This window comes from Notolabrus celidotus, chromosome 8, assembly GCF_009762535.1.
Source record: "Notolabrus celidotus isolate fNotCel1 chromosome 8, fNotCel1.pri, whole genome shotgun sequence".
Taxonomy (NCBI): domain Eukaryota; kingdom Metazoa; phylum Chordata; class Actinopteri; order Labriformes; family Labridae; genus Notolabrus; species Notolabrus celidotus.
The window spans coordinates 6,947,785-6,963,799 of record NC_048279.1 but is presented as its reverse complement, the minus strand read 5'-3'; the positions used below and the strand labels follow the sequence as shown (position 1 = coordinate 6,963,799).

The 16,015-nt window shown below is 41.2% G+C and overlaps 1 protein-coding gene across 1 annotated transcript; it reads left to right on the top strand.

Annotated features, from left to right (window-relative positions):
- The first annotated feature begins 554 nt into the window (after nucleotides 1-554).
- Nucleotides 555-9,380, top strand: LOC117817574 (proline-rich protein 36-like). Its single transcript, XM_034690321.1, has 6 exons — nucleotides 555-617; nucleotides 6,607-6,718; nucleotides 6,812-7,021; nucleotides 7,110-8,218; nucleotides 8,321-8,425; nucleotides 8,547-9,380. Exons 1-6 carry the CDS (start codon nucleotides 555-557, stop codon nucleotides 8,571-8,573), a joined length of 1,626 nt encoding a protein of 541 aa, XP_034546212.1. The 3' UTR covers nucleotides 8,574-9,380.
- The last annotated feature ends 6,635 nt before the right edge of the window (nucleotides 9,381-16,015 follow it).

Sequence of the window (16,015 nt, the reverse complement as noted above, 5' to 3'; positions counted from 1 at the left end):
AAAGAGGGAGGTGAAGAGAGACAGAGAGATTATAGTGGTGAGACGAATAGTAGTAGTTGTTGCCGCTGGAGTCTGGAACGTCCACAGCAGCAGGACATCGACGTCAGAGATCCAGAGGAACCTACGAGACAAGGGAGCTCAGGGACTCCAGAAAGGTATATGGTTCGTAGTAGTAGTAGGTGGGGGGGGAATTCCAGTGTGTCAGTTCCCCCAGTAGTCTAAGCCTATAGCAGCATAACTAAGAGCTGGTCCAAGCCAGAGCCAGCTCTAACTATGAGCTTTATCAAAATGGAAAGTTGTGTGGAGCTCTTGGACAGTGCATGAGGAGTGGCAGAGCGATATAGTAGTTCCCATTTATAAAAACAGAGTATGGAACTGCTCCTGGGGACACACAAGGAAACTCAATTCAAGGATCCTTTAAAGTAAGATCAAGTGTTTGATGAACCACATATTCGGTAGGAACAATGCAGCTTGCTCCCTAATGCTCTTTATCATTGCATAGTTGCTTGAAGGATCATGGTCATTGGTTCATCTACTTTATGTGTTTTGAGGACATGGTGCAGGTCTATAATCATGTGCCCCTTGGGTTCTTGTCGAGGACATTGCAGGATTATGAGGTACGGAGCTGGTTTCTCCAAGCCGTACAGTCCTTTTACAACCAAAACAATAGCTGCGCCCATAACAACAGCACAAGCTCAAAGTAGTTCCGGATGAGTGTAGGCCTCTGCCAGTGTTGTACTCATTCACCAATTTCCTTCACTAATTGTGATTTCCATGGATAGGACTTTAAGGCATATCTGAAAATGGGAGCTTCTGCTTAATGAACTGGCTGGGCAAACTGGCAACTCCAGCAGGCACTGGGGCCATTTGCACCAAAGTGTTTGGTGGAGGTGACAGTCAGCACCTCATGTATAAGGCCTTTATCTATTGCCAGAAAGAGTGAATCACTCTCTCTTGGTGGGAAGTGTGTTACTGTCTGGAGCTGAGCTCAATATCACAGATAGGGCCTAAGGTGAGGAGCCAAAACTTTCAAAGGGAACTCAGAGCAAAGCTGCTGCTCTCCTGCATTGAAAAGAGCAAGACTAATTATATTGCCAATGGAATACATAAAATCTGATACCTAATAAAAAAAAGTACATCATAAAAAAGTACAAAGTGAGCCACTAAAAGGTTACAGGAACTGTCAAAACCCAACCCACTTACTTTGTTTCTATAGTTCTAGTCAAGTCTCCTTTGCCATCCATCACTAATGTGAGTAAGGACAGCAGCTTTCAGCCCAACAGTTACCATATTGTAGATGTGCGACCCATGTTGTAGTGCACTGTTTTGTTCTGTTGACAAGCTGGACTCAAGTGCCTCTCAAAGATTATTGCAAAGCCATGCTGTTTGAAATTGCATTGCCAAGTGCTCTGAGATTATTAACAAAGCTGTGCTGCTTTTTGCATTCAACTGTGGAGTAGTGCTAACAGTTGGCTCAGAGCCGCAGTGTATGAATATATTAATGATGATGTATGGAAAGCTTGAAACACTGATTTTTCTCCCCTATTTTTTCACTTGAAAAGAAAGTTTACATAGCCCTCGATGTGCTGAGAAAGTCCTGTAATCCTCAGACTCATTACAACCCTCCTTAAAATTTTAAATGGTAGGGAGGAAAATCAATTGGCAAAACAAGAGCTTAGTTTTCAGCCACTGAACAGCTTACATTTTGGAAAATCCATGGTGGCATCTGAAAAGCAGCATCATTGAAAACAAAATGCATGCCTCCTGCTTGGCTAAGTGAGTGAGCGACTGATTAAGTAACCTGTCACCGAGCAAAAACTGAGAAATCTGGCTGCTATGAGTGACATCTTGACAGCTCAGTAAATGAAATCCAGCATTTTACTGCCTGCAAGCCACGCAGGCGATGCATGGCCATTTCTCTGGGGGATTTGCATGGACATCGCAGAATACAATACAAAATCATTCAGACAAACACTGTTCATCAGAGATGGATTGATAAGCAGCAAACACAACACGTTAACAGTCCCTCATGGGGATGAGACTCCTCCTTTAAACCAGAGAAAACACACACACACACACACAGAGAGAGAGAGAGTCTGTATGTTGGTTATATTTTTCTGTGCTCTAGAAAGCAGCACTCCGTGGCCTGGTTATGTTATTACCTTAGCAACAAGCTGCCTTATATCTCTGCTGGGTTTAGCTGTCTGTGTTGATGTGTATGTGTGTGCATGTGTGTGTGTGTGTGTGTGGGTGTTTGTTTCGGTGTGTGTAAGCCAGACAGCAACAGAGATGAATTTTGCATCAGATACCAATTTCTGCGTTTGTATGTGTGCAATAATAATAAGTGTTTAAGCTCACATATCAATGCAAATACAAGTTTATTGAATACACGTGCTTTAACAAGTATTTGACTTCTTTGCTGCAGCACATGGGGCCATTGTGACCTGCATATTCATACAACAAATATTGGATTACATTTACACAGGCCTGTTACCACACTGGCAGCTCAATAGCCTTTCTGCTCGGGGCTTACTGTAATTGTTGCAGTTATGGTTAATTAGCTTGCAAACACCAAGGATTCAATCTCCAATCGATGCAAAGCTGGGGAAAAAATGTAAAAATATATATTTATTGGCTGCTGACCTGGTGCCTAACAGAGATGAAGCACTCATCACTTTAAGCTTTATTATAAAAGCAGCAGTAACAGTTGAATACTATCCTCAAGTAAGAGGTGTTTAATAGCATTAAGAAAGAGACAATCAGGAAAGTCAAGATCAAAACTGACAGCTTGTTTTACTGTCAGAGATCTTGTTTTACTGAATGTGGTTACAGCTACAAGATATTCTACCAGCTATGCATCTTCAGTGAAAAGCAACAGAAATATAACTCTACAAATCACATTTAATCAATATATCAATGAGTGGTATAGTGCACAGTAAACCAGGTGTCCTGTGAATGTAATCTACATGAGCACTTACAATTAAAGTGGCATGCTATTCAGGGTACCAATTGCCCTTGATATGGTATCATTTACTTGACAGTAACTACCAGTGTCATTCTTAATTGCATACACAAATACTTACAAGCATGTAATTATGATAAAAAAAAAAAGTCTCAGTGTGCCCCACAACTCACATCTGACCAACCATACCAGCACTGCAGAGACATCAAGAGGTTTTATCCTTTACTGACGACACTAAGACCAGAGGGCCTAAGTTCTGATGATACTCAATTAGCTGCAACTCTACTAACTACTCAGAGTTATGTCATTGAGCTCATAGAAAACAACAACATGAAGTCTGAATAAGGGTGATATCATATTGTAATTGTCAGTTGTGTTTCTTCCAACAACATTTTTTCAAGATATTTGAGGTAAGCCAAAGTATGACTTTCACGTTAGACAAAAAGTCAAAAAGCATTTTTGAAAAAGTTTAGGTGGATTGCAACAGATGTCAGCATAAACAAATTATGTTTGTTAGAATGACCCTTTGGCGGCTGGATGATACAGCAGACATGACGAACAAAATCACAGGCGGTGGTTCAGGTGTACCACAAACGGGTTTATTGAACAAACAGCCACAGTGACATCAGACACCAACCAACAACGACACAGACAGATTATAACTGGCACCTTTTATAGTGTGGCACTAATTGGCGTCCTGGACCAAACCATCTGGAGGTGTTCACAAATTATTTATTCTGCTCTCCATTAACTTAGACACCTTCCCCTGTTCCTGACTTTATGTCACCAATATTAACCACATTTTATAATTCCCACATTTCCTAAAATACATCTAAAACATGCCCTTTAATTGATTCCCCTGCACCGCTAAATTCAGACTCCCCCCTGACCAATTTGTGCTATGGTCCCACCCCGGAACCTTTATTTGGGTGTCCGTTCCTCGGGGAATCTTTCAACCGGAACACCCTGGACCGGACACAGAACAGCAACCCCAGGTAAGTCAAACAAACAATTTCGACCAATTTGCACTACCGCCCTGGCACACTTTAACGTTAATACAACCACGCACATATTCATAAACACTGCACACATGATTACTTATTGCTGACGTTAAACATCGTCTCGCGGACCCTTCTAACTCTCCTCTCTTCTCCAGGTGGAGCAGCGCCCCCATGCCGGCAACCCCCGGACAACTACACCTCAACCACACACTATGGTTTGCCTAACTCCGGCTTAATTCCTTAATCAATAAATAACAACAACAACAACAAATGTGCAAATACGCAATGTGCAAATGTACTGTGCAAAGATCGCTAATAAAGTGCAAAGTGCCATCAATACTGTGTGTTGTTTATTAAAGTGCAGTGAGCCCAAACCCTTGTGCAATATTTACAACACAACAGCGGTCCGTCATGAGTAACGAAGGGCTCTTCGTTACAATGTTTAAAGCAAAATCAAACTCACTTCCACACGCTGTACAAAAGTTATTTTCAATTCGGGAGATTCAACATAATTTGAGAGGTTTTTATAAATGTACTGTACAAAAAGCTACACAAGGTACTAAAAGAAGATGTGTTTCTGTTGTTGGGGTTGAATTGTGGAATGATGCCAGTATACAATTAAAAACATGTGATTCACTTTTGGTTCTCAAAAAATTGTTTGCAAAGCATTTTTTAAAGGCTATAACTGTTTATGATTTACCTGTTTTGTTTTGTTTTGTTTCTTCACACTTGGGAAGCTGGTCGCTTTATTTGAGAAAATGTAGGCTAGGCTTAAACAAGCATTATGCTTCTGCCTATGCCTTTTCAGTCATCACTTGATACATTACTGATGCTTTGTTGAAGTATCTGTGCTGTGAAAATGATTGTGTTATGCATAATGACTGAATGAAAATACTACTACTACTAAACCTTTACCAACAATGAATATGCAAACACGTCCATGTGGTAGCATTGTGACTTTAGAGGTCTAGTGATTAACACTGCTAACATTACTGTACATACCATTTAGCTATTAATACTGTATACCTTAATCATAGTCATAATCTTTTCATAGCCTGGACATACCCGTAGATATCCCTGTAAATACTGTATCATAGTTATTTAATTACTGCTTAAGCCCTTCTGATTGGATGCAATCTGTATGTTGTTGCTTGGTACATGTGACATGCACAATGACAATAAAGTTAAATCTAATTGAATCTTGAATCTAACAAAAATGTAAATGAGACAGATGAGAACAGTATTGGGAGTTCACACTAAAAGAGAACTTAGCTCATGATCAGTTCACACATTAAAAATAACTACTTCATGTTCATAGTCCCTTATTTTACATTTTAAATTTAGTTAATTGTCCAAAAAATAACTAGATCAAGTTATTTTTTCCTCCTTTGCTTCAATCCCTTGCCCTCAATCACTGACATATGCTAAACTAAATGAATTACTTTATTCTCCTACAGAATCATAGACAGATATTAGGTTCAAAGGTCAAGAAAATCCTAATTAAACAGAAGAAACAATCTGTATTTTTGAAAATTAAAAAACAACATATACCTAGATTTTGTTGGCTGAATATTTGGCTTAAGACTTATGGAATTACATTTGTGTCAGAGTTATTCAAACAAAACTTTTTGAGTATCAAACTAAGGTAATAACTTGAGAGAAAAAAACAGAAGAAAAAAAGTGTTTTTTTAATAGTAAACCTTTTTCTGTAAAAACAAATGATTTGTGTTGCAATGAAAAGCATTGGTCTCATTGGGATTCGCGCTCCTCCAATTTAAGTTTGCAGTTCTGACACACTGCACATGGGAGCAGGCTTTTTTCAGGGGTTGCACACCCATTAGCCAATAAATGTTTGAGTGACAGCTCAGTGCTCCGTATTATGTTCAGTGCAGCAGCCAGGACGCCCTGCTCAAGTCAGCACCACTCTTTCTGCAGTGGTTGAGTCATCACCCGGCCCTGTGTCTCTGAATGCTACCTCTAGCTGTAAGTTTATTCAAGACAACATGACGCTGCTTAAATCAACTTCTACAAGTTGGTTAAACTTTTAAGTTTATTCTGATTTGTAGTGTGTGATGTAATGATTGTCATTTAATTAGGATGTTGCTCTATCTGCTCCTGCTGCATCATTGTGGCTGCCAGTAGAAATGAGGAACACAATTCCTGTTCAGGATCAGAGAAGGATTTCCTCCATTCTCTACCATGCTGGAAAACTGTGAACCAACCTGAAACTCTGGTATGAGCCCCCAGCTCCAGCACTGATTTATCATCAAACACCAACACCAGACCACTTCTTCTGCAACAGGCTTATGTTTTGGATGCTGTATCACCACTGGAGGGTTGGGGTGCTCTGTCCAACCTGTGGTGTGACAGCCCTCTGTCCTGGTTGTCCTGCCTTTACTTGTGTGTTGCAAGTAGAGGTAATGGGTGGGTGTGGCTGGTTAATCAGTTTAACTTGGAGCACACTGGCCCAGTGTTCTCAGTCTGTATAAAAGCTGCCACCTTGCCTCTTTCAGGAGATATCTCTTTATGGGCCTTGTCTCCTGGGTGTCCCTCTCCTTGACAGAGTAACGATGGAACACATCTGGTGTGTTCAGCAGCGACACGTCAGGTTTTATACAGAATGTGACCGGGGTACCCCTGTAGACTGAAACTGGGACCATCACCAGTGGGACAATCATCCTCACCAGTCACCAGTGTGCCAGGGGTTCCACATCCCTTGAGTCATTCCATTTGCATTTGCAGAGATTCATTCCAGGTTGGTAACACTTACATTTAATATCAACCAATTATGAGCAGTGAAATCTATTCTACTGTGGTTATTTTAACTAAAGCAGTGTCACTTTACTAGGAACAAGTGCTAACAGCTTGAACTTCCAGCTGTACCTCCTGGAAGGTCTCAGCAGATGGAACCAGGACAGAGCAGCTGCTTCCACCACAAGTCAGCCACCAACACTGCTGACCTATGGAGGCGATATCATCAACAGCATCAACACCAACAGTTTGAAGGTTTTTGGACGGAGATATGTCGCCTCTTTCCAGCCTCCTGCGAAATACACTGGTACATATTGTTTTATAGTTAAAATGAAAAGTTATATTACTGCAGACTCTGTATTAATTGAAGTGTTTTGATTTGCATTACTTTTCAGGAGAGCTGATTGGTGTGAACTACCTGCTCAGGCAAACAGGACAGCCTTTGCAGGAAGTTAATCCAGAGTCTGAAGACACTGACAACTTGCTTGATGATATGGCAGAGGATAATGGAGAGGAAGATGAGGGCTTTCAGGAGGAAGATGTACTAGACCCCAAAATGTCAAGCCTGGGTTCCACTATAGTGCAAAATGACCAGAAAGTATTTTTGATTGAGTCTGCAGTTGGGCCTCCTGTGCAGCCAGCCATCCAGCAAAATGTGTCTGCCATACAGACAACTGTTAAGCAGGCAGTGCAGCCTCCTCTGTCCTCCTTCCAGCAGGCAGTGCAGCCTCCTCTGTCCTCCTTCCAGCAGGCAGTGCAGCCTCCTCTGTCCTCCTTTCAAGAGGCAATGCAGCCTCCTCTGTCCTCCTTTCAAGAGGCAGTGCAGCCTCCTCTGTCCTCATTCCAGCAGGCAGTGCAGCCTCCTCTGTCCTCCTTCCAGCAGGCAGTGCAGCCTCCTCTGTCCTCCGTCCAGCAGGCAGTGCAGCCTCCTCTGTCCTCCGTCCAGCAGGCAGTGCAGCCTCCTCTGTCCTCCGTCCAGCAGGCAGTGCAGCCTCCTCTGTCCTCCGTTCAGCCTCCTATGTCCTCTGTCCAGCGAGCAGTGCAGCCTCCTGTCCTCCTAACAGCAAGCGGTGCAGCCTCCTCTGTCCTCCTTCCAGCGAGCAGTGCAGCCTCCTCTGTCCTCCTTCCAGCGAGCAGTGCAGCCTCCTCTGTCCTCTGTCCAACAGGCAGTGCAGCCTCCTCTGTCCTCCGTCCAGCGAGCAGTGCAGCCTCCTCTGTCCTCCTTCCAGCGAGCAGTGCAGCCTCCTCTGTCCTCCGTCTAGCAGGCAGTGCAGCCTCCTCTGTCCTCTGTCCAGCCGACAATGCAGCCACCTCTGTCCAGCCGATAGTGCAGCCTCCTCTGCCCTATGTTCAGCCTCCTCTGTCCTCTGTCCATCCGACAGTGCAGCCACCTCTGCCCTCTTTCCAGCCTGCTGCTCAACTACCAGTGCAGTGGATCCAGCCTGCATTTCAGCCCATACTTGGTATCCCTGGCCCTGCAGATACTGTGCAAGAAATGCAGCTTGTGAGTCAGGTCTTATTTAAAACTCAAAATGTATTATTTCCTCATGTTTGTCCTTTGTCTTTTTCCACTTTTCTCACTTGTCATTAACTATATGTTTATCAGGCAGTGGATGAGCATGGCATGCCAGGCATGGACCGGGTTGACAGCCTGGCAGAGTTCCTGGTTGAACTGGGGACACACAATGCCATGACCCTCAGCAACCAAGAGGTATACATTATTCATCCTTTCAGTATGTCTTTCTCAGTCCAATATTTTTATTTTACATACATTTTAATTGTATACAAATTTTAATCTCTGTTCCATTGGTTGTTTCTTCTCCTCTTTAAAGGTGAGCACAATTGTGGCCTGGTCTTAACAAATGCAGCAGCAATGAGCGACACGTCTCTGCAGTTGGTCGAAATAAATCAGACCACACTTGTGCAGTGGCATAACCGCAGGGTCAAGAGGCAGGATGAAAGGCTCCTACTTCAGGGAATCAACTTGCCTTGTTGGGTTCCTCTGGCTACAGAAGCTTTTCCAGCAGCTAACATCGGCCTGCTGTCATTCCACAGCAGCTTGGCGAGTTACATTTATACACACAAATGACAGGCACTGACTAAGAGGAAAGCCACCATTGTCCCATTAAACACACCACCACCTGTTCCACCCAAAAAACAACTCTCTGCCAAAGCCTCCAGCCCCAAGCCCAGTCCATTATTTTGTTTTATCCCCTGTTCCTCCCGCCTGCCCTGGTTTTTCACGAGCTGTCTTTTCTATTGGTACCCCCACTGCACCCCTTGCCACAAGTCCCATCGACCTCTCAATCTGTTTCCACAAGTGAAGCCTCACTTTCATTGATGAAGTATTAAAAAAAAGTGCAGAGTAACACCTGCAGAAAGTGTGGTCACGACAGGACTGCTGAAACAGGACAGCCAGTACAAAGGGACCATTTACTGCCCTTCAACAGAGACGCTCTGAAAAGATGACTGGCTTGAGGCTATAAAAAAGAAGTAGTTCCCCAGCTTAGTTTTGACTCTTGTTTTGTTCCTCCTAGCTAAAATCACCAATTTGGGAATGGATCATTGTAAATAGAACTTATCACGTTAGTGTTCAAATAAGATTTAGTGTTTTTAAATACTTTGTTCATGTTTCTGCACTTCTAATAGTATTGCTTCGAGTGTGTGGTGTGTGTTTTTTTTTTTTTTAGGCTATTTTCCTATTTTTGTCAATTTCTATATATTCTAAATCTATATTCAATTTCACTGACTCTTGTGTTGTGATATATTGTATTTTTCTTGCATTGCATTTATTCTAAAAGGCACAGGAAGGTGCCTTTTTTGAAAATGTCTGACTGTCTAACAGCCCAAAACAATACAAATATTTTTGCTATCAATACTAATGTTCTTTCTCATTTTTGCAGGTACTTTTCAATTAATATACACAGCCAGATATAACAATATCATGCTTTTAAAATCTAGATTACATAATTAAAAACAAACAATAAAACTCTGTTAAAGTACATTATGCTTCATTCAGCAAGTCTTGAATAAAATTATAAAGACGGATGCAACACAAATGTATCATCCTGAACATTCTCATCCACAATCTTGTTGCAGCCGGGATTCGATCCACCAACCTTATGAACGTCACATCTTCCCCCTGCAAAGCACTTTTTTTAAAATAATTTTGATTAAAGATACAATTTCAGCCTGTAAAGGTGCTCAAAGATTAAAATATGGGGCCACAGAATTGTTTTCGTCTTCTTTTTTCTCTTCTTTTCTAATTTTTCTCACTTTTCTTCCTCTTTTCTTCTTCCCCCCTTCTTCATCTTTTTTCTCTCCCCCCCACACACACTATTGTCCCCCACCTTTAGCTCAAATCCAGAGCGCTCGCCTGATGTAGCGGGATCGATGCCCGCATTCTCCACAAGACTTTACTTTGCTCACCTCCCTGTTTAGAGAACGTTGAGTAGGGGAGCTGACACGATGGACAGAAGAAAATACTGTCCTTCTAGTCAGGAAGGGGTTCTGACCATGTCATGTGGCTCCCTGAAATGATCTTGCTCACTCAACCAATGCAGCATCGAGTTGGCCTTGCATTTGAGTGAATGCTTACGCTTGTTCCTTTCCAGTCAACACTCGTACGCAAGGGTTTTGGTGCCAGGCAGAAACGGGGACCGTCTTGCTGGAGTGGCTGATTTTTCCCACATTCTTTGGATTCTAAAAGAGATAGAAAGTGGGGAAAAGATGCATTCAAGCCACAGCAGCTCTCGAGCAAGTGTAGCTGGGTGGTAAAGGGCACTTCACGGAGAGGGTCCAGCTCTGCAGTGAATCCAGTCTTGTTTTAGCATGACAGAAGGGTCACGTGGTTGACTTTTTCCTGCTCTCTGGTGGCCAACGCCAGTGGCTCAAAGCTGCAGGTCTTTGGCAGAAGACAGTCGTGTTACGATACCGCAAGAGTGGAAGGTGGTTCAGATTGGCTGTTCACCTCTGTACTGAGTTTAATCACAAGTGAAACTGAAAGTTATTCTTCAAACTACGTGTTTAGTTTGTGAATGCATTTGAAAAATACTGGTAGATCATACAAAACATTCCCAAACCCAGTAATAAGATGATATTTGGGATGGAAATGCTGTGCAGCAATGACAACATGGAAGCAGAGTTTATCCTGTGTAGTATATAAATGATATATGATAATGAAAAATCCATGGAAGTCATTCTCTTTGAAACAGCAAAGGAACAGATAATGGAAAAAAAGCTGCATCTCCTGAGCATATTGCAGTCTCTAGGATATCCTTAAATTACGTCTCGCTAAGCTCTCCTTCTATTTCATCTGCCTTCATTGCCTCTACCTCAATCTATACCCTTCCCTTCACTCATCCATGTTATGTGCTTCCCAACAGGTTATCTTACCTACTTTCCTGCCCCAACCCCCTGTGTACTTCAATACTATCATTGCTGCATGCAAGGAAACATAATTGCTGCATGGGAATGGAGTTCCCTGTATTTGATTTCCCACTGGGCTGAAGTATATGTGACAGAATACTAACAGTTTGTTGTGTGAGGTTCAATGGAAAAATAACAAGGGAATAATAAACAGAAAAATACTGCAGCTTCTTTGACAACATGCCTTTTCACAGATTCAGCACTGTCTTTTTCAGAGTCTTTGAGTGGGTTGAAATTACACCTGTGATTTACACATTTCTTAAAATAGTTAATAAACACATGTATCGGATTAACATACAACAGCATGTAATGTTGCATCATGTGTTTTTGTTCATTCCCATACTCATACTAGGGAAGGGGTGAAAAATACTGTTCAAATGGTCAGACATTAATTCAAAAGGAGGTTTGATACATTTACGGTGAAACAGTGTGTTAATATATCACCCCTGTTCAATGCAACAAAATGAATTCATCCTTTTCAGACAGGCGCTGGCATGGCTGTGGTAAAAGAGGCACCCTTATACATTGTATTTGGGAGTGCCCTACATTGAACTCCCTCTGGTTAGCTGTGACAAATGCCCTCACAGAGATCCTTCATGTTGTTGTTCCAAAATGTTTTTCAGTGTGTATATTAGCTGACAAAATAGAGGGGTTATCTGTGACACAGATGACATTTGTAACATTGGGTTGTCTAGCTGCTAAACAGATAATAGTTTTGAATTGGAAGATTCGAACTCCAACCTGTTTTAGTGTGTGCAGCTGGTTAGAGGAGTTTGTAGACCTTATCGAGATGGAGCGAGCTGCTGCCACATTAATACATCTCGATCAGGGATTAAATGTTATACAGTTAGATCCTTCTTGAAATACTTACCAGAGAGAATATGATACTAGTTCCATGATTGTTATGGTTATTTTTATAATCAGCCATATCAACATGAATTTACACTTCACATGAACTCCAAGCATGCTTTAAGTATTTATTGATCCCCCCATCTTCTGTCGTCCTTCTGTTTTTGTTTGCAGTAGTCTTCTTTATTTTATTTATTTTGTGTGTGTGTATATAAACTGTAGGTAATGTATGTATGTAATGTACAGTATGTTTAAGATTGATGTCCTGTTCATGTATGAAATAAAAAAAAAAAAAAATATATATATATATATATATATATATATATATATATTTATATATATATATATCCTATAAAAAAAAGATTAGTTCAACAATAAAAAAACAGACGAAGAGTCACACTGTACTCTGTGAAACTAATCAGAAAGATTTTAAGGTTATATAGTTTTGGCCTTTTTGCCTATATTCTAGAGGACAGCTGAAGAGAGACAGGAAATGTGGGGAGTAGAGAGTGGGGCAAGACATGCAGGAGATGGTCGACCGGCCGGGAATCGAACCGACGACCTCTGCGATGAGGACTTGTAGCCTCTGTATGTGGGGAGCTTAGACCGCTAGGCCACCAGCGCCCCTATCATAAAGACTTGATTGAAACATCCAGAAAAATTTGAACCACAGTCAAATTAATAAGGCGTAAGAATTATTTTATCATGTCTTCTGTATTCTGCAAAAAATTAAATGACAGAGTTAAATCCAGTCCACTCCGTCATCATCACTACTTGTTTTGATTGATACATCCATATGGGAAAGGTATATGCAGTGTATATGGATCATTACTTAATTTTAATTTCATGTTTTATTTTTGTCAGTATCTTGAACCTGGATTTTGCACTTTTATTTACAACATTATTGTGTAAACTTTGAGCTGTTGAAACAGTGTTAAGATTAAATGAGAACCTGGTCATAAAATATACATTATACACCTCTGTTTTAAGCAAACACATGAAAGTAGCTTTCACAGAGGTACTTCTTACCTTGCTGCAGCAATGTAAAGGTGTACCCCAGGAAATAAGGGCCATCCCACGTATTTTGACTATTCAACTTAATAATTTAAAGTTACCACAACTACTACTACTACTACTACTACTGCTTTGTCAAAAGTGAAGGAGTTCAAGAATCACAGGGCCTTTTTAAGGAGTGAAGGTAAAATGGATCTTCAGATTGTCAGCTGTATTGTTGCTGTGGCAGTAGTAATGCTGGTGTTGTACCAGATTGTCATGGTGATGAGGGAGCTGGCTTGAAGGCAAAGCTTTGATCTACCAGTCGATCCATGTTCCAAACCTCGCTTATGTTCATGAGCTTAGGGTTCAAGTATCAGACAAGGAGGCCTCCTGGGTGGCCCTCTTTGGATGTATCCCAATTGAGAGGAGACTCTGGGGTAGACCCAGAGCTTGCAGGAAGGATTATATACTGTATACCATCTGGCCTGGTGACGCCTCAGAATCCCCCGGGAGGAGCAAGGAAGGGAACTGGAGGGGTTGCTGAGGAGGGTCTCAGTCGACTCGTAAAACCTGGAGCCACCATGACCCGACCCTTGATGATGATGATAAGAATAATGATAAGAATAATGATTATAAATCTGGTGTCTCACACAAAATTATGTATTTAAAAATGTATATATACTTCTTCATTGTTCAACAGTTGGACAGAAAAAAGACACAACTGAGCATGCCTTATGTTCACAACTGAGCAGCATAATCTGAAAAAGTTAGAAATTGAGGATGTGTCTGTGCCTTTTGAAAGTTTTATTTTGTGGTAGTAAACGCAGACCAATTTTTCCTGAGTACTTTTTACCAGCTCTCAGGCCAAAGAGCCATCTGAGTATCATACATGAAATGAAGCATTATCCTTTCAGGGTACTCCAGCATGAGCTGAATTATTGGGATCTGAAATGGCAGGGCTGCCTCTCAGATAATATGGCTCTCTGCAATGCATCACATTCTTTTGATGTAGTGGTCAAAGCCAAATGATTCCATTACTTTACACTTGAAAAAGGATGGTAGCGCCTCTCAGATCATTATAGCTCAAGGCGGCTTAGGTTTGCTTGATGGAAGAAACCAGATATTAGGGCTGGTGCTACTTGACCTTTCCCAAATGCAAGGCTACATAATGTTTTCAGCTTGGATACTTCATGAACCTCAGGGATGTTCAACAGTGCACAATCACACTTAAATGTATAACTGTTGGCAGTTTCTGTATAAATACAGACAATGTGGAAAAGGAATATTATTTCCTGTAGCAGTAGCATGAAAGTATACAAACTCAAAGCAGAAGTCTATAAGCCAACCTAAGCTGTGTGTGTGTGTGTGTGTGCATGCGCACGTTCGTGTGTGTGAGGGTACAGGGAACGCCCAGGGTTACTTCAGACACACTCAAGCAAATGTAAGGCAACACAATCACTTATGCATTGGCTTCCTAAGGAACCATATTCATCAAAGACTGAAGAGCCCGTTCTTCCTCACCAGCATCTTCTGCAGTCACTTAGAATTTTAACAGATGCACAGTCGTCATGGTAGGAGTATTTCTGAAAGGCTGAAAATTCTCCTCTGAGGGTTGAGGCACATGGCCTTTGTTGGAGAAGAATAATTCCATGGCTGTCATTGTTGAGCTGCTACAGTGACAATTTTGGAGAAAACTGTCTAAATTGTATTTGGTTGTTCAACAGCTCCATGGCTGAAACATAACAGGATTCAAAATATTTGTGGAATTGACTGAACGTGCCTGAGGCCATTTTCATCCTGTAGTACTTTTCCCTGATTTGTAAGCATGCTTAGTCGAAGGCATGAGGGCTCATTCAACCATTAAACCTATTACAGTAACTTTTCTTTTTTTCAACCAGAGGTAAATCTCTAACACATAACACGACTTACTTTGCAACAGCTTACAACCCTTTAAACAGAAACACATTCAAATTAAATTAAAAAAAAGAAAACTGCTCATATGTCTAAATGTGTGGCATTTAAATAACTCCAAAATATGTTGTTATCTATTATTTCAACTAATCATATTTTTATCTTTATAAATCTTTATGCTCAAAACTCGAGGTGACCGAGCCGGTCACCTCGAGTTTGGTGGCTGCTCCCAAACTGTGGAACAGTCTGCCTCTGAATATAAGACATGCTCAGAGCATTGAGAATTTCAAATCATTACTTAAAACGCACCTCTTTGCATTGGATTTTAATACCTGTTGAGCGAGACATCCAACATTTTATTTTGCTTTTATTTATTGTGGCTTTTTCTTGTGTTATCTATTGTGTTTTTCATATCTATTCTTTTTTTAATTATTACTATTTGTTTTTTATTGAATGTGTTTTTAAGCTTGTACAGCACTTTGGCCAACTGAGGTTGTTTTTTTAAATGTGCTATATAAAGTTTGACTTGACTTGACTTTAGTACTGGAAGAGCTATTCAGCAGGTCACTATGCTGTGTTGGCAATCAGTTTCAGGGCAAATATGTCTGCAAGAATGGTTGAACTGGTACACAATGTTAAACAGCGAGAAGAAAAGTATGAGCATTTGTACAGACACATGGTAGGTATGTTCTCGGTTTGTCAACTAAATGTTGTCACCCTTGCTAGTTGGCCGTAACTCTAACCCCATCAGAACTTTTAGTGAGTTAAATAAAATACCGATGGTTTTGATACTGCATGCCAGTCACATGTTGTATCTGTAGACCAGCCTCCTGACACTAGCGGTGGGCTGTACCTTGGCATCTCTTAAAGATACAGTTGTTTGTAGGTATGTGTCCGGTTAATCTGCTGTATTAAACACTCGACTTGGGCAGTGTGTAACCAGCACAGTCATGTGGATGTTAACCTGTTAGGAGGATTGTAGGCTCGTGCTTCTACGAACGTTAGCCAAACTCTGTAAATCAATCAATTTGACACACAGAGTCTGTGGGCATGTGTTCAGCAGTGTTAAATAGATTTAGCTCTATTTAAACTGTTTTCTGAATGTTTTTTTCGTACA